Below are 25,255 nucleotides of genomic sequence, written 5' to 3'. Positions count from 1 at the left end.
ACCTACAAATAATGGAGGCAAGAACTCTTGAGTATTTATCGGAAAAAATGCCTTTATTTCAAATTGAATTGAAATTTTCATTTACAGTGATTACAATTAACAATTACATATGCCACCATACCATGTAAGCACATACTTGAATATATAGGGATCTCACTTTCTTATTTCAAATGCTATTTGACGCTGAAGAATATATTATCGTAAATCCACCTATGAATGGTTAGACTCGGTATTTGCTTAATTAGCAGAGCTGCCAACCTCTGAAAAGTGCTATCAGCAACGAATTGATACTTTTTCCGTAACATTTCATCGAAACATGAAGGGAAATGCTTGAATTAATCACTAATCAACAGTAAGACCCTCAGTAACATCTTTCATATTTCTGTACACATCAAATAAATGAAATCAGTATTCCTCAAAACAGTAACAAATACCGAAAATCAGAAATAGTTGGCAACTCTGAATTAGGTATACGAAGTTTGAACGAACCAAGTTTATGAATCCGTTAACTGGGCTCAATATGGCATTATTCAGTCAGCATTTGATGAATACGGAACAACCTTTTTTGAAAATGAGTGAGGATTTAAACGTGTATCTGGGACAAGTACTCTCAGTCCAATCAAATCCAACCGGCACCACACAGCATAACATGGACGAAATCAGGTCATTAACCCGACAAACTCTTGGGGCCAGTTCCATAGTCAAGACCTAAGACCAAAACTGGTCTTAAACCTTAAGACTGGTCTTAAGTTGTTAGATTGGCTATAGAACTAAGTTTGTCTTATACTGGTCTTAAGTCTAAGCCGTCTATGGAACCGGCCCTTGACTACTAAATTCACTACATTCGGTAAACTTTATCACAGAAGTCACGGCTTGCTTCGGATTTTGCAGGACCAATTATTACACATAGATTTACAAAGAAGGTAAGTGAATTTTCAGGCAGACGAAGTGACTTTAGGTCTCTGTTGTATGAATTGAGAGGAAAATGTCGAAGATTCCGTCCGCAAATGCATAAATCCGAGGGAGGTAGAGTCTACCGCATTGATTAAGGGTCGTAGTCCACTGTCTGGTACAGAATATCACCGGAAGCCGCTGTTTATAGTCCGTTTCACATATATCCTCCTAAATCGCTAAGAACATTCATCGTAAATCGATGCACGCGTCTCAGATGATCTTTACAATGCGCTTTCTGCGAAAACGGACGCGCGCACAACGGGCACTTAAACCGTTTCTCGCCGGTGTGCGTCCTCTCGTGTCGCGTGAGCAACGACGGCGCTGTGAACCGTTTACCGCAAAATCGACACCGATGCTCCTTCGATCCCGTCGTCCGGCCGTCCGACGACCGCTGTCCGGTAGGCGGTGCTGCCAACAACTCGTGTAGATGAACGTGCTCACCGGCGGCGAAACCTACAAATAATCGAGGCGAAAACGCTTGAGAATTAATCGATAAAATTCGACTTTATTTTAGATTACTAAAAACGATGATTACATAATCTATTAACGAAATCGATTTTAACCCAAAACCGGGACGAGTACATGACCTCGATCAGGACGACGAGATTATAACCATAGCAACAGGGATGAAAGGGTATAACCTGTTCTTAAAATTGAATCTGATTATGGGGTTAAAAGTGGGAGGGGGGTGTCAACTGTCAACACAATAACTTAATAATAAGTTTTACTCCGAGAGTCGATTTTTGTCAAACGGCAAAAGTAACTGAATTTCTCTCAAAAATGAGTACCATATTCCCAAGTACAATATCATCACTACGAGCACACGAGTACGTAGCATTTCTAGACTGACGACAATCAAAATAAAAAATCAGCCGGCAACTAGAATCGAAGGATCGAGTCATCATTACGAATCCATTGAGATATCCAACCTCAAATGTCCGACATTCATTGAGATATCCGACCTCAAACGTCCGACATTCATTGAGATATCCGACCTCAAACGTCTGACATTCAATGAGATATTCGACCTACAACAGTCACGACCTGACATCTATTTATCGTTGAGTAAATCGAGGTCGAACTGATGAACTTTACGCAGGTGACTTTTGCGATGGACCTTTTGCACGAACGACCTCGTACAGATCGGGCACTTGAACGGACGTTCGCCGGTGTGAACGCGTTCGTGTCGCGTCAGATCGCGTCGACACATGAACCGCCGCAGGCAGTGTTGACACTCGTAATTCCGACGTAAACTCATCGTCGTCGGCGACGTCGATTGTTGCGCAGCTCCGTAGTTACCGTCGCCGCCGTCGTCGTAGTTACCGTCGCCGATGTAGAATTCTGGTTCCCATGGCAACGCGTGTGTCGGCGCGGGGAAGTACCCACCTGTAAAAAGCCATGAGAACCATCATCAGTAAACTTGAAGGTTAAGATTTCACATCAACATAAATTTTCGACAGAAAATTAAAAACAGTTTCTTGTCGGTCGATAGAAAAATTCAACAAGTCATAATTCTAAAATAATTTGTTTTTAGATTTTTTTTGGTGTCATAAATCTGGATGATAGAAATATTTTTTGTCAATGAATAGTAAGCTGGGAAAAATAGGTTTTAACTACTAAAGGTTTTAAATGCTGTTTCGATTGAAAATTTCCCAAAAGTAACTCATTCAATGGATATCTTGATTTCTACGCGTGGAACCTGTGGACTCGAGACCTTTTCAAATCCGCCATCAATCGAAAACTTGATTCGCGTCGTTTTTTTTTCACGAGTCTTTCAGCGTGAATAAGTCTTTCAGCGTGAATAATTCCATGTTGATATTATGAACGCGTTGCAGATGTAATTTACGCGTGACTTTCTGCGTGAAACGTTGCTCGCACATCGGACATTCGAACGGTTTTTCCCCGGTGTGAATTCGCTCGTGTCGTTTCAAATCGCCCGACGATAGGAAACGTTTTTCGCAATAGCTGCACGCGTGTTTGCGACGCGTATCGTGATCGACCGGCTTTCTGCGTAATCCCAGGAAAGGTTGTCGACTTCTGATGACGTCGGCGTGAGCGTCGAATCCGGGATTCCACAGCAGTCCGGTCGCAGCACCTGCAAATAGCCATCAGAATCCAGATTTTAGTTAGTATTTTTGTGATCATACGATTGAGCGCCCACGTCGTCTAAGTCCAAGGGGCTAGCTATAGAATCGCCATTAACATTCAAACTATATCAATCGTCAGGGGTTGAAGAGCTCAGAGAAGAACCACGGAATGAAGTTGGTCTCAGTCAGGATTCAAACTATATCAATTTGTCAAGGTTGGACCTCAGAGGAGAACCTCAAAATGAAGTTGGTCTCTGTCAATATTCAAACGTATCAATTGTTAGGGTTGGAGAGCTCAGAGAACCTGAGAATGAGAAGGGCCTCTGTCAAGACTGGTGTTTTGAGTTAAAAGACCACAAAGGTGATGATATCAGCATTTAATCCAAACATCCATTCTAATATTGTTACATTGCTTGAATAACACAAACACACAGCCGACATATAATCAATCATAAATGCTTTCGACTTGAAGAATAATCTCAACTTAAAACGACCATTTCAGAAAATATCAATAATCAAAAACATCGCATGTATCCAAGTTGCATTTCTGCGTGCCTTTCATGTGTCTTATAACGCTCGATTTCTGCGAAAAAGGCTGTTCGCACGTCGGACATTTAAACGGTTTTTCGCCGGTGTGAATTCGCTCGTGACGTTTACGCTCCGCGGGAAAATTGAACGCTCGATCGCAAAACCGACATCGACGAGCCTCCGCTCTCCTTAATGACAGGTTACTATTCGGGTCGACGTTGTGAACCGATTTCGTATGCCGGTCGCGGCTGGATTTCTGCGCGAAACGTTGCCCACACGTCGCGCATTTGAACGGTTTTTCGCCGGTGTGCACGCGTTCGTGACGGATCCAGATCGCGCGAAAAATAAACGTCCTATCGCAATATTCGCATTTGAATCTGCCGTCCACGTCGGTGGCGCCACTAGTACCAACCGGTTCGACATCGGCCCCTTTCAATCGACCTCGAGTCGATTGACAGCGGCGTTCAACAGGTGGCGCTGGTTGCCATGGCACCTCGCGCTCAGAACCTACAAAGAGTTGTGAGAATCCAGATTTAAATTCATGGTACATGAGTACATGAGCATTTTATAACATAATTCAGTGACAATTTGACAACTGGTGAATATTAGGGTACCAGTGCGCAAAGACGAATAACGCCCCTTGAAAAGGTGGGGTCAATGATGTTCCACTACAAATTCCAAAAAATCCTACGACTATAAGCTTCAAACTATGAGAAGCAGTTCAGAGCTCTGAGAAGAACCACTGAAAGGAAATCTGTTACTGTCATCATTCGGGTTGGAGAACCGAGTTAAAAGACGATATTGTCTACGCCAGTCGATATTCAATCTAGAATTCAAAAACCGAACGCATTCGGGTTGAAGTTATGAACGCATTCGATGTGACGTTTGCGGTTGCCTTTACGATTGAAACATTTCTCGCACATCGGACACTTGAACGGTTTTTCATCGGAATGAACGCGTTCCACGTGCAATTTACGGTTTCCCTTCAGATTGAAACGTTGATCGCATATCGCGCATTTGAACGGTTTTTCGCCGGTGTGCGTACGCTCGTGTCGGATCCAGATCGCGCGAAACGCAAATCCTCTATCGCAATATCGACATTTGAATTTATCGCTTTTCGCATCGGCGGCGCCACTAGTACAAGCCGTTTCAACTTCCAATCGACCTTGAGCATCGACCTTAACAGCCGATTGGCGGCGTCGTCCAACAGACATGGCACACGGTACCTCGCACGAGAGACCTGCAAAGAGCCGCGAGAATCCAGATTTTAATTTCTAATTTCATTTTATGTTTTCCATGCATTTTATGTCGTTCTCTTTACACAATTCATCCTAGCGAGAATATAGCAACTGGTGATATTTTAGGGTATAAGCAATCAATAGTTGACGAATACTGTCCCTTCATAAAAAAGCCTGGGTTCAAGAACTCAGGGAAAAACAGCAGAAAGAAATTCAGTCATTGTCAGGATTCAAACTATCAATTGTCGCGACAGAGTCCTCAAAGAACTGCATAAAGAAACTATGTCACTGTCAGGATTCAAACTATCGATTGTCGGAGTGGAGTCCTAAAAGATCTGCATGAAGAAACTCTATCACTGTCTCAGTATTCAAACTATCAATAGTCGGGGTGGAGTCCTCAAAGAACTGCATCAAGAAACTCTATCACTGTCAAGGTTCCAACTGTTTGAGACACAAAGTTAAGACAATTTTCGTTTATGAATCTTATATCTATTTATACCTTGGATACACATCATTAAAATTCTTGAACGCATGCTTGAACAACATGAACACATCAGGGCCGACAAATAATCAATCTAGGAACGACTCTTTACCCGCACATTACCAGTCAAAACGAACTTAACAATGTTAGTCTCAAATCCAGTAGTCAATTCAGCTTCTTAGAATGTACAGAATAAAAAATATAAAACATACTGGTCACATATGAAGAGGAATAATGTAAAAACTGTATAACACTTTCCATTCTTTCTATCTAATTCCCTAACGTCGTCTAAACCATTAATCTTTAACTCACGATCTTTTTGGATGTCCAAACTGATATTCAGAAATCGAATGTATTCTGATCGAAGTTATGAACGCGTTTCATGTGACCTTTACGGTTCGATTTCTGCGTGAAACGTAGCTCGCACATCGGACATTTGAACGGTTTTTCGCCGGTGTGAATTCGCTCGTGTTGCTTCAGATTTCCGTTCTGGCTAAACCCTTTACCGCAAAACTGGCATTTATATTTTTTTATATCGGCACTCGCCGTGCCGCCAGCTATCGCTTGAGATAGTGGTTGACCAGTGGCGCCGCTAGTACTACCCATGCCTACGTTAACCCCTTGATATTCGTGTGCTACCATGAATCGACCTTGAGCCTGGCTCCTATCAGCGGACTGAAAGCAGCGTCCAACATTGGGCTGTGGTTCCCATGGCAACTTGCATCCGACACCTGCAAAGAGCCATGAGAATCCAGTTAATTCATTTAAGGCACATCAGCATTTTTTCGAAGGGTGGAATTTACTAATATTCCTTTCAGTACTCAAAATTCGATATTCTGGTGAATTCTGTTTGGGGTTTAAATTGATGAACCAGAAACATGTGTCTATCACAGGTTAATTACTGTCAAAAATCTGTCACCGCGCATCAACAATTAAATGGTCTCCCAGTCATTCTTTCATAGCCGCATCCTCATTTGACCTGTATCATTAAACAAGTGACATGTTTTCTACTGTCATCATTGATGGTGGAAACAGTCATCAGTTTTAGATATTGCTCAATAAGTGTCACCGCTAGACTACAGAGTTTAACGTTCATCCTCTGTATCCAAAATGGCACCAGATCGTCAATAGTTGAGCCCTCATCAACGCGCGTCAGAAGTCATAGTCATGAGCATTGTCAACGAATCTTTCTAAATGTGAAAATCTGTCACAACCTGGATTCAAATCGTCGATTGGCACTTCTGTGAAATTCGTCTCAACGAGCAAACTGATTTTCGCCGCAATTTTTCGGCGCGATAGACCTGGGCACTCGGTCCAGTGTGCCATCAAAGGTTCGAATCCCTGCCGAGGGAGAATGCTGCAATTGAGAAGTTAATGGAGAGCTCAGAACCGTATTCAGTGCCCGGACTTCTTTAAATGATCATAAAAACAATTTTCATCATTAATCGAGAATTTATTCACCTATGTAACTGTATATCTCTATATTGCCTGTACACGAACACATTATGGCTGACAAGTAATGATCACATCCTCAGTAAGAAAAATCCTCAGTATTTTACTGGTCAATTCTATGATTATACTCTCAAACAGTGTATCTAGTAACAACTTAAAAACAATTTACTCAAATTTACTTATTTATTATTTATAGTTATACTCTATTTTACCACATAAACTATATCTATTCTACCATATATAAACTTTATCGAACTTAAACTCCTTTTTCGATATTACAATATTCATTGGAATTTATGAACGCGTTTCTTCATGATTCTGACGGTCAGTCAGACCTCGACTAAAAACGCAACCTGCTCATCGCGCATCTAACGGGTCGTTCCTTGATGAGCCATTCGCATGTGCCGTCTACAGCTCGATTTCAGCTTATACCATACCTTGCAAATCGGACATTCGAACGGTTTTTCATTCTTATGAAACGTCCTCATGTGCCAGTTACGGCCGGATTTCTGGTTAAAACCTAACCTGCACATCGGACATTTAAACGGTTTGGTGTCGTAATGAACTCTACTCATGTGCGCTTCGCAATTCCATTTCTGCGTAAATCGCCGCTTGCACGTCGGACATTTAAACGGTTTTACGTTGTTATGAACTGTTTCGATGTGTCGTTTACGGTTTACTTTCTGACTGAAACCCTGATCGCAAATCGGACATTTGAATAGTTTTACGCCGGCGTGTATTTGCCCGTGCCGCTGCAATTGGCGGAGAAAAATGAACCCTTTATGGCAAAACTGGCACACGTGCGGTTTTTCCTTGCTATGAAACCGTTTCATGTGCCGGGTACGATTTGACATACGCATAAAACGCTGCTCGCACATCGGACATGTAAACGGTTTTACATCGGTGTGAATGGTGCCACGAGTCGTCGGTTTAGACTCTGATCCATCTGCGTCACCACTTGAACAACCGGGTTTCGCGTTAACCCCTTCACTAGGAGCTAAATACGACCGACCTTGAGCATCGACCTTCCCCGATGGCAGACGATCGAGTCTAACGGACGGCAATAATTCACGCGGCACGTCGTATCCGACACCTGCAAAGAGTTTTGAGAGAATCAAGATTTAAGTCCTGATTTTGTAACAATTTTAGCAGGAGAAAGATTGATGACACATGCTCTCCAATCAAAGGCCGTAATGAACATTTCCTCCCGTATTCCATATGTGAAATTTTCGTCAATTACGTTCGGGTTTGAAGTAATGAAGCAGCTTCATGTCTTGATGTCTGTCGTAGAGGGGGATGGAGGTCTCGCAAAGACTCGATCAAAAATTAAGACACTGAAACAATTTTGATCTGAGATTGAGGATGATCAATTTAGATCGGATATTTATTCAGCTATTCTAATATATATATGTATATGCATATGCATATGCATATGCACCACTTGAACACAAATACAGTGCTGCTGACAATCAAGTAGAAAATTTAAAAAAGAAAAATTGGTGTTTTGCAGTCCTAGCAAACGTACAATATACACCTCTCGAAGATCGTATTCAGTTCCATCTTAAAACAACTATTTCAATTATCTTTGAAAAGAAAAGGAGAAGGTATTACACGTACATGTTAATTCCTCCTAACTTCACATTACCGAACCTAGCCAACGCGTACAATTTTGAAATAACTGAACTGTTCTCGTCCAAGTTATGAACGCCTTTCACGTATTTTTTACCCTGAAATTCGAGCTTGAAACGCGACTCGACATTAAACCGGTCTTTCATTGATGAACCGTTTACCATTCCATTCCCGCTTAAAACGTAGCTCGTGCGTCGTACATTAAAACGGTTTTTCACCGTTATGAACTGTTTTCAAATGCCGATTACGATTCTCCTTCAGATTGAAACGTTTCTCGCACGTCGGACATTCGAACGGTTTTTCGCCGGTGTGAATTCGCTCGTGTCGATTACGATCGGCGCGAGCGTTGAACGCTTTATCGCAGAACCGACACGCGAACGGTCGTTCGTCGTCGGTGTGAATCCGTTTCACGTGCCGATTACGCGTCGACGTCTGCGTGAAATATTTCTCGCACATCGGACATTTGAACGGTTTTTCGCCAGAGTGCATCAGCTCGTGTCGCGTCAATTGGTTGGGAAAGATGAACCTTTTGTCGCAAAACCGACACGTAAACGGTTTTTCGTTGGTATGAATCTGTTTCATGTGCCGATTAAGGTTCGATAAATCGGTAAAAGTTAACTCGCATACCTGACATTTGAAAAGCTTATCGCGGGCGCGTTTTCGCTTGTGACGCACATTAAACGCAACGTGACTAAATCCTTTACGACGCAACTGGCATTCACGCTGTTTCATTACGCCACCAGAGGCGCTGGTTTCCGTCGTCGGTTTCGACTTCGACCCATCCGGGTCTCCGCTAGAACCGCCCGGTTTCGCGTCATCCCCTTCGTATCCGGTCCCGACGTTTAACCAAACACGGGCGTCGATCGTCGCGGACGGCAGACGGCTTAATCTAACGGACGGCAACAATTCACGCGGCACGTCATATCCGACACCTGCAAAGAGTCGTTAAGAGAATCCGGTTTAAAATTCTCATTTTCTCATACAAAATTCTCATATAAAAGTCTCATTTCACATTAGGGCATTTCACATTTTTTGTTCATGATTACACGATATTCCGTCGTCGATTTCAGCGACAATTTAAAAAACCGACGAATGTAACGGCTTCAGAGACCAAAGAAGACGAGGAAGACCGTTCCCTTGAACGGCTGAGAGAACCGTTCAGTTCTGTCGAAAATATTCGAACACCTAGATGTTTTTCCACGACGCGTCTAAAAATCGCACGCGTTCACGTCGAAGTTATGAACGACCTTCATGTGTCGGTGACAGTTTCCTTTCTGTTTGAAACACAACTCGCACATCGGACACTGGAACGGCTTTTCGCCGGTGTGCACGCGCTCGTGACGTACCAATTCCAAACGAGACTTGAACCCTTTGTCGCAGAACTGACATTTGTTTTTCTTGCCGACACCACCGGTGGAGACACCGCTAGCGATCGATTGGCGGCGCGGCGTCACGTCAGCGTCGTCTTCGTGCCCGGCGTCGACCACCCGGGACAATGTTACGGTCAAACTGCTCTGGACGATGTTGTGGATGCGTCTAATGCGCGTTTTGAGGTTCGATTTCTGTGTGAAATGTAGCTCGCGCGTCGAACATTAAGACGGGTTTTCACTGTTATGAATTCTTTTCAAATGCCGATTACGGTTATCCTTCAGATTGAAACGTTTCTTGCACGTCGGACATTCGAACGGTTTTTCGCCGGTGTGAATTCGCTCGTGTCGATTACAATCGGCGCGAGTATTGAACGCTTTATCACAGAACATACACGCGAACGCTCGTTCGTTGATATGAACCATTTTAACGTGCTGTTGACAATGTGATTTCAGCACAAAACATTTCTCACACGTCGGACATTTAAACGGTTTTTCGCCGGTGTAAATTCGCTCGTGTCGATTACAATCGCCGCGATTATTGAACGCTTTATCGCAGAACCGACACGCCAACGGTTTTTCGACGGTGTGAATTCGCTCGTGTCGATTACGATCGGCGCGAGCGTTGAACGCTTTATCGCAGAACCGACACGCGAATGGCTGTTCGTCGTCGGTGTGAATCTGTTTCACGTGTCGATTACGCGTCGACGTCTGCGTGAAATATTTCTCGCACATCGGACATTTGAACGGTTTTTTGCCCGAGTGCATCAGCTCGTGTTGCGTCAATTGGTTGGGAAAGATGAACCTTTTGTCGCAAAACCGACACGTAAACGGTTTTTCGTCGGTATGAATCTGTTTCACGTGCCGATTAAGGTTCGATAAATCGATAAAAGTTAACTCGCATGTCCGACATTTGAAAAGCTTTTCGCGGGCGCGTTTTCGCTTGTGTCGCGCGTTTAACACGGCGCGACTAAATCCGTTACGGCGCAAGTGACATTCGCATTGTTTCATTACGCCACCCGAGGCGCTGGTTTCCGTCGTCGGTTTCGACTTCGACCCATCCGGGTCTCCGCTAGAACCGCCCGGTTTCGCGTCATCCCCTTCGTATCCGGTCCCGACGTTTAAGCAAACGCTGGCGTCGATCGTAGCGGTCGGCAGACGGCTTAATCTAACGGACGGCAACAATTCACGCGGCACGTCGTATCCGACACCTGCAAAGAGTCGTTAAGAGAATCTGGTTTAAAATCTAAGTCTCATTTCACATTAGGGCATTTCATATTTTTTGTTCATGATTACACGATATTCCGTCGTCGATTTCAGCGACAATTTAAAAAACCGACGAATGTAACGGCTTCAGAGACCAAAGAAGATGAGGAAGACCGTTCTCTTGAACGGCTAAAGAAACCGTTCAGTTCCGTCGAAAAATTTTCGAACACCTAGATGTTTTTCCACGACGCATCTAAAAATCGCATGCGTTCACGTCGAAGTTATGAACGACCTTCATGTGTCGGTGACAGTTTCCTTTCTGGTTGAAACACAACTCGCACATCGGACACTGGAACGGCTTTTCGCCGGTGTGCACGCGCTCGTGTCGTGCCAATTCCAAACGAGACTTGAACCCTTTGTCGCAGAACTGACATTTGTTTTTCTTGCCGGCGCCACCGGTGGCGGCGCCAGCACCGCTAGCGATTGATTGGCCGCGCGGCGTCACGTCAGCGTCGTCTTCGTTCCCGGCGTCGACCATCCCTGACAATGTTACGGTCAAACTGCTCCGGTCGAAGTTGTGGATGCGTCTCATGTGCGTTTTGAGGTTCGATTTCTGTGTGAAACGTAGCTCGCACATCGGACATTCGAACGGTCGTTCGCCGGTGTGAATTCGCTCGTGTTGCACCATATTCCCGCGTTCGCTGAACGCTTTATCGCAAAACCGACAACGGTGTTTCTTACCCTCGGCACCGGTGGCGCCACCGGTCGACGGCGTAGATATCGACCCGGACGTGTCGCTACTAGTCTGATCCGGTTCAACGTCCATACCTTCTCGTTCGGTCGCGTCTTTTGATCGCCCTTTAGCCTTGACCTTCCACGACGGTAGACGGCTTAGTCCGACGATCGGCACCGGTTCCCATGACAACTTGCATCGGACACCTGCAAAGAGCCATGAGAATCCAGGTTTTAATTTATGGCACATCAACACATTTCATTTTCTGGAGATAGGTTCGGTCGGTGTGGGTCGACGAGGAATCTAACGACCGGAGAATGAGTTCATAGCGTCAGAGATTGGAGATGAATACCGTCCCTTTGAAAAGTCGAACTAACTTAACTATCTTCAATTATTTCCGTCTAAAAATTGTTCGCATTCGAGTCGAAATTATGAACGTGCTTCGTGTGTCTATCGCAACTCGACTTCCAATTGAAACGTAGCTTGCACACCGGGCATTCGAACGGTTTTTCACCGGTGTGAATTCGCTTGTGCCGCGTCAATTCAGCCGGATAATTAAACCCTTTACCGCAAAACTGACATTTATGTTTCTTGTTATCGCCACTGATGGCACCACCGGTCATCGCGTTCGACCTTGATCCACGGATGGCGCCACTAGTACTACTCGATTCGAAATTAACCCCTTCGTATCCGTTCGCTACATCGAATCGGTTTCGAGCGGTTTCGGTCATCCCCGCGGAGAGCAGGCTTAGTCCAACTGATGAGAACTCGTGTCGGAGACCTGCAAAGAGTCATGAGAATCCAGATTTTATAATTATCTATGATTAGATTCTCCCCATAAAAAAGTCTCTGTCCCTGTCAGGAGTCAAACTATCAATCGTCAGGGGTGGCGACCTCAGAGAAGACCCGCAGAAATTTATCAGTCAGGATTCAAACTATTAATTGTCTAGGGTGCAGAGCTTGGAGAAGAGCAACAAAAAGAAACTCTCAGTCATTGCCAGATTCCAAGTATCAGGTGAGGAATTCTGAGAAGAACTGTATTGTATCAACTGCATCAATAGCCCAGACTTTGTAAAAACACTACAAAAACAGTTTTAGTTACGAATCTTGTATTTATTCCACCAATTTTATAGGCTATATTTTCACATAGCTTGAATAACATGAAACACGCTGCAACTCACAAATAATTAGTCTTATCATAAAATCTTATGAATGAAAAAAAGAGGCTCTTTCTTGTACATGGTTTTCACCGGATCACATCTACAATGTAACTCTAAAACTGTATGATTGTAACGAACATTGAGAATCCACTGAATTCGAAAAAATATGAACCCGTTCAGTAGTACGCAACTCCTCGCAACTCAGCATTACCGAATACACTAAACTGAAACGTCGAAACAACGAATTACGTTTCGGTCGTAATCGAAACTATGACATCTCCATCAAAACGTTGAACGCGTGAGGGTCGAAGTTATGAACGGTTTTCATGTGACGATTACAGCTTGATTTCTGATTGAAACGTTGTTCGCACATGGGACATTTAAACGGTTTTTCGCCGGTGTGAATTCGCTCGTGCGCCGTCAAATGCCACAGGTGGGCGAATCCTTTATCGCAATATCGACAGTTATGTTTCTTGTTATCACCACCGGCGGCGCCACTAGCCTTCGGTAAAGATTTCGTTTCCCAGACGGCGCCGCTAGAACTACTACCCGGTTGAACGTAAACCCCTTCATATTCAGTTATTGCATTGTTCGGTCCCCAGGTCAACGGGGTCTTGTGTAGGGAACCTGCAACATGAGAATCGAAATTTTAGAACTATCTACGAATGGAAATTCCCAAGAAATCCTGCCAGGATTCAAATTATAAATTTTTGAGGCGAAGGGCTGAAAGAGGGGAATCTAAGCAGTGCTTCATCTAGCATTAAAATAGGGCAGGGCGCTGATTCCAAATAAGGGCGTTTTGGTTTGATTCCATATGGGCAAGGGCATATACGCACTTGTGTCTGTAAGCCCACAGCACTGAAAGCCTAGTCCAACTAATGGCATCTCGAGTAGGAAACCTAAACATGAGAGTCCAGATTTTAGCACTTTTGAAGTATCTTTTCAAAGAAATTCGGTCACAGTCCAGAGAAGAGGCTAGAAGAGGTCAAAGAATTACAGAATCAAGTTGGTCTCTGTCAGGAATATCAGGAAGGAATGCTCAACTAAGAGAAACAACTGAAAACAAACCCCATCACTGTCAGGACTTCAACTATCAATTGTCAGGCTAGGAGAGCTCGGAGAACTGCAGCAACAAATTCTGTCACTGTCAGGATTCTGACTGGAAAATTTTAAACTTATTGGAAAAATAAAAACACCATAAAAACAAATTTGGTTATGAATCTTATCTATTCGTCAATTATTATATTAGTCAACATCTCTTTAAAAACATGAACACAATAACCAGTCTCGGCAGAAAACCTCACATAGAAAAACTCACTTGACATCGGTAGTAACATAAACCACAATATCACTCTCAACACTGAGTTTCGCTCGTGTAGCATTTGGTCAAGTTGGGCGAGAAATCCTTTACTGCAAAACTGACATTTATGCTTTTTCACTTCGCTCGGTGGTCACTTCGTTGATCTCCTAGGACTATCGACCTTTCCAGCGGGCATAAGACTCAGTTCAACGGACAGCATCAGTTCAGGCGGCATGTCATGGTATCCGACACTTACAAAGAGTCATTAGAGAATCCAGTTAAGATTTATGGCACATCAGCATTTTTCGCATCGTATCTCCCCGATCATACATTTCAGCGCCGCCTGCCATCGAGAACCAAAACCCGGCGAAGGATGAATGCCGCATTTAGATGACAAACATCGTCCATTCGAACGGTCGAAACGGCTGGAATAACGCGCGCGTCGCGCGTGCATTCCCGTCGACGTTGAATCTAGAATATCTCCTTTTCATAAATCGAATCGATTTCGGTCAAATTTATGAACGTGTTTCATGTGTCTCATACAACTCGACTTGCGATTGAAACATTGCTCGCACATCGGACACGTGAACGGTTTCTCACCGGTGTGAACGAGCGCGTGTCGCGTCAAATGCCAAAGGTGCTTAAACCCTTTGCCGCAGCGTTCGCATCGGTGTTTTTGATCACCATCGCCACCGGTCGACGGCGGCGGTTTTGACCGCGTTGCATAGGTGTCGCCGCTTAGACGCGTTCCCGCGACGTCGTCGCCGTGTACGGGCCATCGATATTGAGGCACGGTATCCCACGACGGTAGATGGCGCTGTTCAACAAATTGCAGTGATCCATACGGCACGTGGTATCCGACACCTACAAAGAGTCGTGAGAATCCGGTTTAAGCTACATCTACACAATTCAGCCTCTGAATCCATGCCATAGATTTCTTGGGCGGAAAGGTTGCCGCTCAGCGCCCACCAGTCGATACATCTAGCCAATCGGATGCGTTGCATTGATACAGCGAATCTGCCCGTGAAAAACAATGCAGCTGATTGGCTAGATTTATAGACTGGTTGCCGCTCAAAATATTGGGCGATGTATAAGAAAGTAGTCTGCGGCCAGGGAAGCGAAGATGGTGTTTCATATGCCATTAATGGTTTCTTTTCTGATTGATATATAACTCGCACATTGAATGTTAAAAATAGTTTCTCATTCGTACAATTTTTTTAAAGACAAACGCGAAGGAAATCTTCATTTTTAATCCTGTTCATTAGATTAATCTTACAACCGCTTGAGTAACATATGAACAGATCGCAGCTTCTGAACAAAAGGCTCGGTCATCATAGCTCGTCTAGGTAGAAAGGCATTTTTAGAAAACAACCTTTTTGGCCACTCTTCCGCGTCGAAAACTAAAATACCAAAATTACTCCCTAAAATTGAAGATAAGAAAACTATAGTCTGTTTTTGATGGATGATAGATATTAATTCAAGGCATGTCAACAACATTTCATATATGTTTCCGACGCGACTGTTTGAACCAGCGGGAATTCGAACAACTGGTGTAAAATTAATGGTGAATTCTAATCAGTGTGAATACAATCATAGGACATAACAATATTTTGCATTAAGAAAACTGATAACATCGAATCATGCATTTCGAATGCGACAGTCTCGAGATTTTTAAAACCATTCCGATAATAACAAGGATGAAAATAGGATAAACAATGATTGTCCGATTATCGGCGATTTATCGTATCTAGAAATCGAATGCGTTTGGGTCGAAGTTATGAACGCGTTTCATGTGCTTTTTGCAATTTCCTTTCTGGTTGAAACGTAGCTTGCACGTTGGGCATTCGAACGGTTTTTCGCCGGTGTGAATTCGCTCGTGTCGCGTCAACTCGGCGGGCGACGAAAATCCTTTATCGCAAAACTGACACCTGTATTTCTTACTTTCCCCGCCGATGGCGCCACCCGTCAGAAGTCCGTACGTCAAGCCGCCCAGTTGGACGACGGTCGGCTGCGGTTCCCATGGCGTCTCGCGGCGGAAACCTGCAAAGAGCCACGAGAACCATAGCGTTACTAACTGTAGCAGTAACAAATGTCGGCAAGAGTTACTACAGTAACTAATAAATAAATGCGCCAAAAAATAGGTATATACTCATTCCAAGACGAGCGACCAGAAAAATCAAGTAGATCATCTATAATGAAATTGAAAGTCGAAGAATATCGAAAATCTTTGGACAAAAATAAATATGTGTAAAACAAAGATATATTTTCGACTCATGCTATAAAATTTATTTCCAAATCATTAACTAGAATAAATAAACAAGTTTTGGCATATTACGAAGAACTTGAATTAATAATCTATTTATTGTTAGCGTTGCTTACTCCTGTTGTATGAGAGGGTGAAACATCTCTTCATTCAATCTGGTTAAATTTTACCGAAACCGTGAACTTTTTCCACGTGCGTTTTCAGGTTAAATTTTTGAGAGAACAATCTGTTACAGATGGGACACGCGAAGGGACGTTCACCGGTATGTACGCGCTCGTGACGAACCAAACCCGACGGTTTCAAAAACCGTTTATTACAAATCCGACACCGATGTTTATTTTTATTCATCGGGTTCTTCGAACAATAGTCCGGACCGGCCGTGCGCGAATCGCCTAAACGCGCCGCGCGGTCCTTAGAACCCGGCGGAGTCATCGTCGGAATCACCGGTAACCATAGCGCAGTCGTAGCAACCGTCGCCATTGTCGCCTCCTCAGACGGTTCCCATGGCAATAGATGTGGCACGGCGATTCGGCTACCTGCAAAAAGCCATGAGAACCTTCGTTATAATTTCAGTTATGACTAATAGATGGCGTCCGAGTCTAACAACGATCAATCTTTATCTTTCAGCGAGAATAATTCCGTATTGAATTTATGAACTCGTATCAGGTGACGTTTTCGGTCGCATTTCGTTTTAAAGAAATATTCGCACATGGGGCATTTAAACGGTCGGTTACCGGTGTGAACGCGCTCGTGTCGCGTCACTTTAGACAAACACGTGAAACGCTTATCGCAAAACTGACACTGAAACGGTTTATCGCCCACATCGCCGTGGTTACGGTTATTACGCTGATATCCGTATTGATACGTCGATTGTTGCCATGGTAACGATGGCTGTTGAAGCGTGTCATCAGCCATTGTTGTCAATGACGACTGAAGTGGTTGAATCCACAAAGCTGGAAGAACGAAATAGATTTATGATTAGAGAGCAAAATTGTGTTTTTAACCCCAAAATGTCAAAAATGTTTCTGCTAGATTGTGAAATCAGTCTGCTAGTTTATGGAATCAGTCCGCTAGTTTATGGAATCAGTCCGCTAGTTTATGAAATCAGTCCAATCAGTCTGCTAGTTTATGAAATCAGTTCAATCAGTCTGCTAGTTTGTGAAATCAATTTGCTAGTTTGTGAAATCAGTCTGCTAGCTTGTGAAATCAATCTGCTAGTTTATGAAATCAGTCTGCTAGTTTGTGGAATCAGTCTGCTAGTTTCCGAGTTCCTGAATCGCGAATGTTTCCATGTTGAAGTTATGACGACGTTCTAGATGACCTTTACGATGAGCTTTCTGCGTGAATCTCAAATCGCACATCGGACATTTAAACGGACGTTCGCCGGTGTGCACGCGTTCGTGTCGCGTTAAATCGATAAATCCTCGGAACTGCTTTTCGCAAAAACGACATTTATATTTCTTGGATTTGTCCACAGGTGGAGCTGTTATTGACATACTGGGCGCAGAGTAATATCTCCGTGATCCGTCGATGTTGGGTTTTCGTTGCGACGCAGTATTTTTACGGTTGACGATCGGCCACCGCATTCCGGAAGTGGTTGGTTCCCATGGCTCGTCGGTGAAAGCGCCACCTGGAAAGAGCCATGAGAACCGATGATATGCGTGCGTTTAAATAATGACGTTACGTACGAAAGGGGGTCAGAACAAATTTCCCGAGGACTTAAAACTTAAGCGGCGTTTAATTGACTTGAACGTGAAATGACGGTCAGAAGAAAAAAATAAGATTCCGTATCCTGGGGAAAATGACGAGACCTAGAAAAATCCTGTTCCTCGCAGCTGACATCAAATATAACGGTGAGTCATGGAATATATACAGTTGCTTAAGGGTCGCCTGAAATACAAACATTTATGGGCCTGGTTCCACTACAGGACTCATGATCTAAAAATTGAGGCTTGAAACTCTTATCAAACTCGATCTTAACTTTGTCTGATAACAAGTCATGACTGTAGAACCAGCTCCGCAAGTAAGATCTCTTTATAAAGTGTGTTTGTTCCGGTACGCTAAATTTTCCAAGACTTGCTAAATTTGCGAACTGCCAATTTCCCCCGCCCCGCCCTCTAACATATCTGAGGTTCAAACATACTTCATAAAAGAGCGTAATACCGGTTCACAACAAAATGAGTCTCTCTAAATCAGTACTCGTCTTCAAAGAATGATCTATGTTGATCTTTCATCTTTCGCTTCAATTGCGAGAGATACGATTCAAGAATCGGCGAAGTATTTCGCGATAGCGTTTAAGTCACTCAAGTTTCAGAAAGTTTCTCATTTTCAGCGAACATAGCATTCAAGAAATAAACAGAACATGTATTTCGCAAAAGCTTGCTACAAGGTTTGACAGTAGACTCTATAGTCGCCTAGTTCCCCGAAGGTATAATTTTACCCGTTTCCGAAGCCCAGATTGAACAGTTCATATTTCCCTAATAATTGGAATTCCATTGAGTGAGAGATGGATCGGTAGTACACTGGTATCACCGGATTAACAATGTACATATTCATCTCAAAGACAGAATTTCTCAAACTAGTTTTTTCCCCGTTAAACCGGAAAGAATTTCTCGAGACTAGCCTCAAACAAAACGAGTCTACTGTCGCTTCGGAATTATAGCAAGCATCAAACTAATGCGTACAGAGATTCTCATCAGGACCCAGTTCCGCAATATCGCCAGTTCGAATGCAACTACTCCCAATTTAGAATCAGTTCACTTCAATTATTCAACAAAATTCTCTAACTCACACTATTGCAGAACTGGGTTCCGTGCGAACCTTATTTAGTCACTAGGTAGTGCATATATAACGCGCACGCTTGTCACAGGTTCGAAGTCAAAATAGTCGTCAATTGTACTTCTGACCCATCTACCAGAGACTGCGTCAGATTCTGATACATCCTCAATCGCTGAGTACCAGACAACAATATCAATTTCAAGCAAAATTACTTTTTTTTCTAAGTAAAACTTGTTAATTTTCAAATCTTTCGTCTCTACAATAGCCCGGATATGTACCGACTGTAATTCTGACTAATCAACCTATGACATGCGTGCTGGGTCCGGTTCAAAAGCTGTCGCAAAAATTCAAACTCTCGAGGCGAATTTCTAGATGTCGTTTAACAGGGAGATCGAATTGAAATAATTTTTCAACGATTTCAAATTGGATTCAAAACTCACGGAGGAAGGGACAACTTTCGAACACGAGCCTCCTCGAATCGTAAAATATTTCATGCAGAAACAAGGTCTGATATTACTTACTTAGAAAACTCCTTACCCCCCCCCCCCCCCCGCAAATAAGATTCAAATCTTTGAGTATAAACAATGCAGTAATAGAGTAGAGCGGCCGATACTGTTCGTATTCAAACTGATATTTCTAAATTTCATCTAGTTCCTACTCTTCCTAACGCTCTGATATTCTTCCCACGCGACGGGGAATTCTTTCTTAACGGCAAAGAAATGAGAGCGGTATCAACCTCGACTTGTCCTATTTCCTCCAACTATGTTATGATATGAGTTTTAACGCAGTTGCTGGCTACTATAGGAGTTATTGGGTAGTTCAGCCAGCGCCACTATGAGTATATTTGAAGCTAATACCTCTTATTCACTGTTAAGATATTTGAAGTCTGGCACGCGGGAACGACACAGTTCCTGATTGGCTGGCAATGTCGGCATGCTCTCTGTTTCATTCCCAATGCTCGTTGGTTCAAATTGCAAGCAAAAGCTGACTATGTAACTAGCTCTACAGTACCAACCCACTCCGCTTCATTCCGAATGCTCGCTTATCATTCATGATATGACGCCGACTATTCAATAGCCCCGTGCTACCAGGGGGCAGCACTGTATCACCGCAAGGCGGCGAACGCGCCACGGAGCGCAATGAACTCAGGGCATGACGGCTTTCGTTGACTACGTATCATAAATCTACAATCGACAACAGCTGTTATTCTTTTATATGAAAATCGTGCATCGTTATCATATGCTTGAAATTTTTGTCAGAATTAAACGATAAATAAATTTGTTCTTCCTGAATTAAACGATAAATAAATTTGCAAATCCCGGCCTGCTGTCTAAGAAGTTTGCGAAACGCACAATCTTTTTTCATGGTTGGCACAAGCTCGGGTGAGAGCTGGACCCGCGCTGTGTGGTGCCTTCAACCATTAGTGTCTGAAATCAAATCCTGCTAAATCTGAACCCTAACAATTTTAGTAAAATACTCAAGATCAATGTGAATCTGGTTCCAACTTCGCGCAGTCAAGAGACTGAATTCAAATCTAGTCTATAGACCTTAACTATAAGCACAAAAGTTCAAGCCCTATGATTCATCCTAAACTTTAACCGTAATGGGATTTACCCTACGGACACTAGGGCCTTAAGTTCATACACAGGATTAAATCTTCCTAATATTTGACATTCGCTATAATTCCGATGAAGGTTACTCATTCATTCACTCTGCGACCTGATAACTTAACATATTTCATGAGACCTTGTTTACTGCATGGGACGAGCTACAAAAACCACAGATCCGCAAAATATAACTAGCGATGTAACTCAAAGCTACCTTTATTTCCTCTTTTTTAAAAATCAATACGGAATTAGAATTCTATTTCTCAGCACCAAAAAAAAAACTTGAAAAAAAAACAAGGGCCTAAATTTTTTGTTCAATTAACCAAGCAAAACTGGATTGATGGCAAATGAGTGGTTTTTTTGAATTTGCAAAATGTGGTTTTTAAAACTTGACCCTAAATGAATAAATAATTGAATAAACAAAATGGCAGTTAACACCTACCAGAATGATTAAAGCCGCCACTCGTTCCCGGTTGTGGATCATGTTGTTGCTGCATGATTTGTTGAGTTGAATAATCTTCATCATCGTCGCTTCCTGACGATATTTCAACCGGTTCTATTTTCATCGGTTCATTTTTAACGCTGCCGTAACCTTGGTGATGATGCGATTGTTGGAATGGAAGCGTATTGATATTGGCAGTGTTTGTATCAGTTAATTGCTCGCTATATTTTAGTTCGATGTTTTCGCCACAGGTGGCGCTGCTAGACAGTTCTAATTGATCGAACGATGGAGCGGAACTTACGATTGATTCTAATTGTTCTAATGCGTTATCGCAGCTGGAGACCGCCGGGGGCGGGGGTGTCGATAATCCACTTTCACTCGGCTGTTCGGTGTTAGTTTCATTTTGATTCGTCGAGGCCGCGTCAACATTTGAATCGTCGGGAATCGTAGAATCATTCGATTCCTCCTCAGCATTTTTAATACTTTCTAAAGTCGATTCAATTTCGGCACTCGATAATATTTCACATCCTGTCGAATCTAGAACTGAGAAATTGACAGTTTCTGCCGATGCTGAGCTGACCGGAGCTGTTGCCGTCGATGACACAACATTCTCAGATTCATTCAATTGTTGCTGCGATACGACGTTGGTAACCGATGGTTTCAAGTCTATTCCTGATTGTAACGATATTCTCGGTGATTCACCACCAGGTGGAGCTGGTTTAATGGGTGTTGTCTGTGTAATAGGACGAGGTGGCGTCCTCTGTTGTTGAAACTGAGTATTGAGATTACGAACACTATTAGCCGGTGATATTTGACGGACTCCGGATTGGTTTCCCATATTCATGGGAGGAATGTTCATAGCTGGTGAAACATGACGAGGAGGTAAACCTCGTCCTCTTCCTCTTCCGCGACCTCCTCGATTGGGCGTCATTCTCTGTTGAGCTGGTAACAGACCGATCGGTTGCTGCCCGACAGCCGTCATTGTTTGTGATTGAACTCGTTGCTGTGGTAACGTCCCCGGTACAGCTGCACCTCCTCTCCGACGTTTCACGGCTTTTAATACGTTCTGAGCGACAGTTTTTGTTCTGCTTTGAACTTCAAATCGTCTTTTTTGTCCAGTTTTTGATTGATTTGTTCCGATGTACATAACACCTCCATCTCCGGACATTTGATTCATTTGTCCTCTTCTCTGACCTGAATACAAAGAAAACAAATATTGACAGGGAACTTAACAATGATTAAACTACTTTAGAGTCACTTAATATTTCATATTTCTGACCCTCAATAACTAATAGGTCTATATATACCTAAACTAAGCCAATTGTTACCCCTTAAATTTTTCTAAGCATCCTATCACCTGGTTTAGTACACCAGTTCCATTTATACCCCTTCCATTTCTAAATACATTGACAGTTCTATAAGGCCAAAAATCACTGAATTTGAGGATTGAGATTTTAAAGACGAACCTTTAGTTTGACGTCTAGACATCCATCTAAACCAGGTATTATCATCAGCATCAATAACTAATTCATCTAACCAATCCATGTGTCGACGCAGACAACTTTTAAATGCATCCTCGCGTACGTGCACCTCGACACCTTCCAACAGCAACATTTTGACGTCAATCAATTATCGATCTACCTTCAGAAAATTGAAAAAATTCATAATTTCAGTAGTTTTTCAAAATTGTACAAGAAGTTCTGAAAAGGGCTGGGCTGAAGTGTTGTATCACGCCTTAGACCAACCCTACCAGTAGCCTACGCCCAAACCTCTTCGATCTCCTCGACAAACCTCCATAACCACCTCTTAAGTCCTTATCCTTTGCACTTAAATTGTTTTGGATATTGTTCATTGATTTTATATAAGGTCAATCAGGAAAATGATTACTGGTAATAAAGAATAATTTAGGTTTTGTATTTAATCTAACCATAACACTATTCTTTAATAACACTAGCGCCTCACAGTGACCTAAACTGCAGTTAAAACCCAACCCAAGCCCATCAACAAACGCATGTATTTTACAAAACTAGGAAATTTTTTATGTTATTGACGGTATGGAAGCCTGATGCGGCGGAAACCACTGCGCATGCGCGGCAACTTTCCGAGTGCTAGTGAGCTGTCAATCAAACTACACATTATAGTTTTTCTACATCAATTTAAAAATTGATACTTTCCTCAGAAATGTGATTGCCTTGGCTTGACAGAGGTTTTCGAGAATTTCAATTGAACTTGAACTGATCTTAACCTTTCGGAAAGTTGCTGCGCATGCACAGTGGTTTCCGTCGCATCAATACGGTCACAGGCAAAAGCGAAGCCGTTTCATCCCTTGTTATTTTAATAAAGTAAGGCGTCGCGCCCGCTAAGGCCAAATAAAAAAAATTAGTTGTTTATCGTCCCCGCCCGACCCTACGAAAAATACTCGACCCAATTTTTTTTTTTTTATTGTGTTCTATTTTGGTTCCAATCGAAAATATTTGCCATAGCTACCGTTTCATGTCGATTGTAGGACAGTATAGCAGCAAACAAAACAATTTATTGATCGACGAAGTACGTTCACTGGATAACAAATTGAAGTCAATATTCGATTATGGAGCGTACACAGCGTGGATTTCCGGTTGTGGAGCATATTTAGAGCGATTTTAAAATCTAAGTTAATAAAGTTCTATGAATTGAATTGTATTTGTATTGCTTGTGGCGCCACACTTCCAGTCGATGGAAAACATGCTTTATTTTATCAATCGTCGCATTTACAACACTCGATCTAAAATAAAAAATAAACCCTCCCGGCCGACCCAACTTTTTGAAAAAAAGGACGAGGACTATAAACAACTAATTTTTTTTATTTGGCCTAATACTGATCCATAACAGCCAATTGTTTATTGGATAAATAAACAACATCAACACAAGGTATTTCTGTGATATTTTGAATTTATTTGCTGTTTAAATTTAGCGCCATCCTCGCGAGATCCAGTTTACAAGCCCCTGTGGCTGGACGCCATAATTAAACGATTGGATTTAGCTTAAACTAGGTCGGGAGAACTAAGTGTCGCCATTTTGTTGCGAATCTGGAAGATTTCGCACCCGTCGCATCTATGATTCTACACTGGTCAGAAAAGCGCTTTTAAATCACCAAAACTCACATGAATAAACTTGACAATATTCTACAGACGACTGAGCAATCAACTTACCTAAGTTTACTCGAGATCGAGTTAAATGAGGCTCGAAAAACGGCCCAGGACAAAGCCACAACCCTTCACTCTTGATAGAGACGCTCTATGATAATTACCCGGGAACCAGTCTCATAGACTCACTTGCCGCAGTAGGAATCAGTTCGGAACAACAATCTCATGGTCACGGGCTCGTATCAGAGTCTAGATAAATGTAAAAACATTAATGAAAAAACGATAATCTATTAATCCAATTTCTATAATGTATATAAAATAAGTTATTTTGTATTTACTATAGACATTAGTAGATTAACAGATTAGTGTTTTTACAGTTCAGTACCTCTACCTGACGCGTGATTCAAGCCGGCCGGCCAGACTATTCCCGGCCACAAGGTCAAAATTTTTACGAATGTGAACTTATCACGGCTTGGGCCCTAATTGGACCACTGTCCGGCCCATGGCCCATAAATATGGATTTATTGCCCTCCTACGATAGAGTCTGGATGAAGTTCACAATTAAGAGTCATTAAGTGTATCCTACTAACGCCTCGGCGGGTACGACAGGCGACTAGGAGGAGCTGGACTCAGCGAGGCGATTGAGGCATGCAACTTAGCTATGTTTACGTTATTCTAATGAGAGAATGTTATACAAAAAACGTACTTTGCTGCTAGTCGTTGTGTTTAATGAAGCATTGCAAAAATTAGGCTAAAAGTTTTTTTCCGCATCCCCGCCGGCATTTCAGTTGATTCTAAAATAGCAAATTTATCGTCAGAAAGTGTTCATTTACGTTCTATTCATTCATAATCAAGGCTGTGGCGGTCAAATGAACGATAAACGAATTACGTAGCTAAAAAGCTGCGTG

At 42.7% G+C, this 25,255-nt stretch overlaps 2 protein-coding genes across 2 annotated transcripts in view; both read right to left on the bottom strand.

Annotated features, from left to right (window-relative positions):
- The window catches only part of LOC141910366 (uncharacterized), an 87,612-nt gene extending 63,116 nt beyond the window's left edge, over window positions 1–24,496 (bottom strand). The window contains exons 1-3 of the mRNA XM_074801099.1: window positions 24,414–24,496; window positions 22,692–22,866; window positions 21,226–22,419 (exon numbers count right to left, since the gene is read on the bottom strand). Coding sequence (XP_074657200.1) covers window positions 21,226–22,419; window positions 22,692–22,839 — 1,342 coding nt within the window. The 5' untranslated portion in view covers window positions 22,840–22,866; window positions 24,414–24,496. The remainder of the gene's footprint in view (window positions 1–21,225; window positions 22,420–22,691; window positions 22,867–24,413) is intronic.
- LOC141909527 (uncharacterized) lies at window positions 1,437–12,069 on the bottom strand. The gene is made up of 9 exons (XM_074799968.1): window positions 11,535–12,069; window positions 10,030–10,594; window positions 9,666–9,738; window positions 8,505–8,508; window positions 5,710–5,801; window positions 4,506–4,652; window positions 3,604–3,946; window positions 2,797–2,873; window positions 1,437–2,144 (listed from the first exon to the last, which is right to left on the bottom strand). Exons 1-9 carry the CDS (start codon window positions 11,922–11,924, stop codon window positions 2,006–2,008), a joined length of 1,830 nt encoding a protein of 609 aa, XP_074656069.1. The 5' UTR covers window positions 11,925–12,069; the 3' UTR covers window positions 1,437–2,005.
- Window positions 24,497–25,255: the final 759 nt, after the last annotated feature.

This window comes from Tubulanus polymorphus, chromosome 8 (genome assembly GCF_964204645.1).
Source record: "Tubulanus polymorphus chromosome 8, tnTubPoly1.2, whole genome shotgun sequence".
Lineage (NCBI taxonomy): Eukaryota > Metazoa > Nemertea > Palaeonemertea > Tubulaniformes > Tubulanidae > Tubulanus > Tubulanus polymorphus.
Note: the sequence above shows the minus strand (reverse complement) of the source record. Positions and strands in the feature narration are given on the sequence as shown.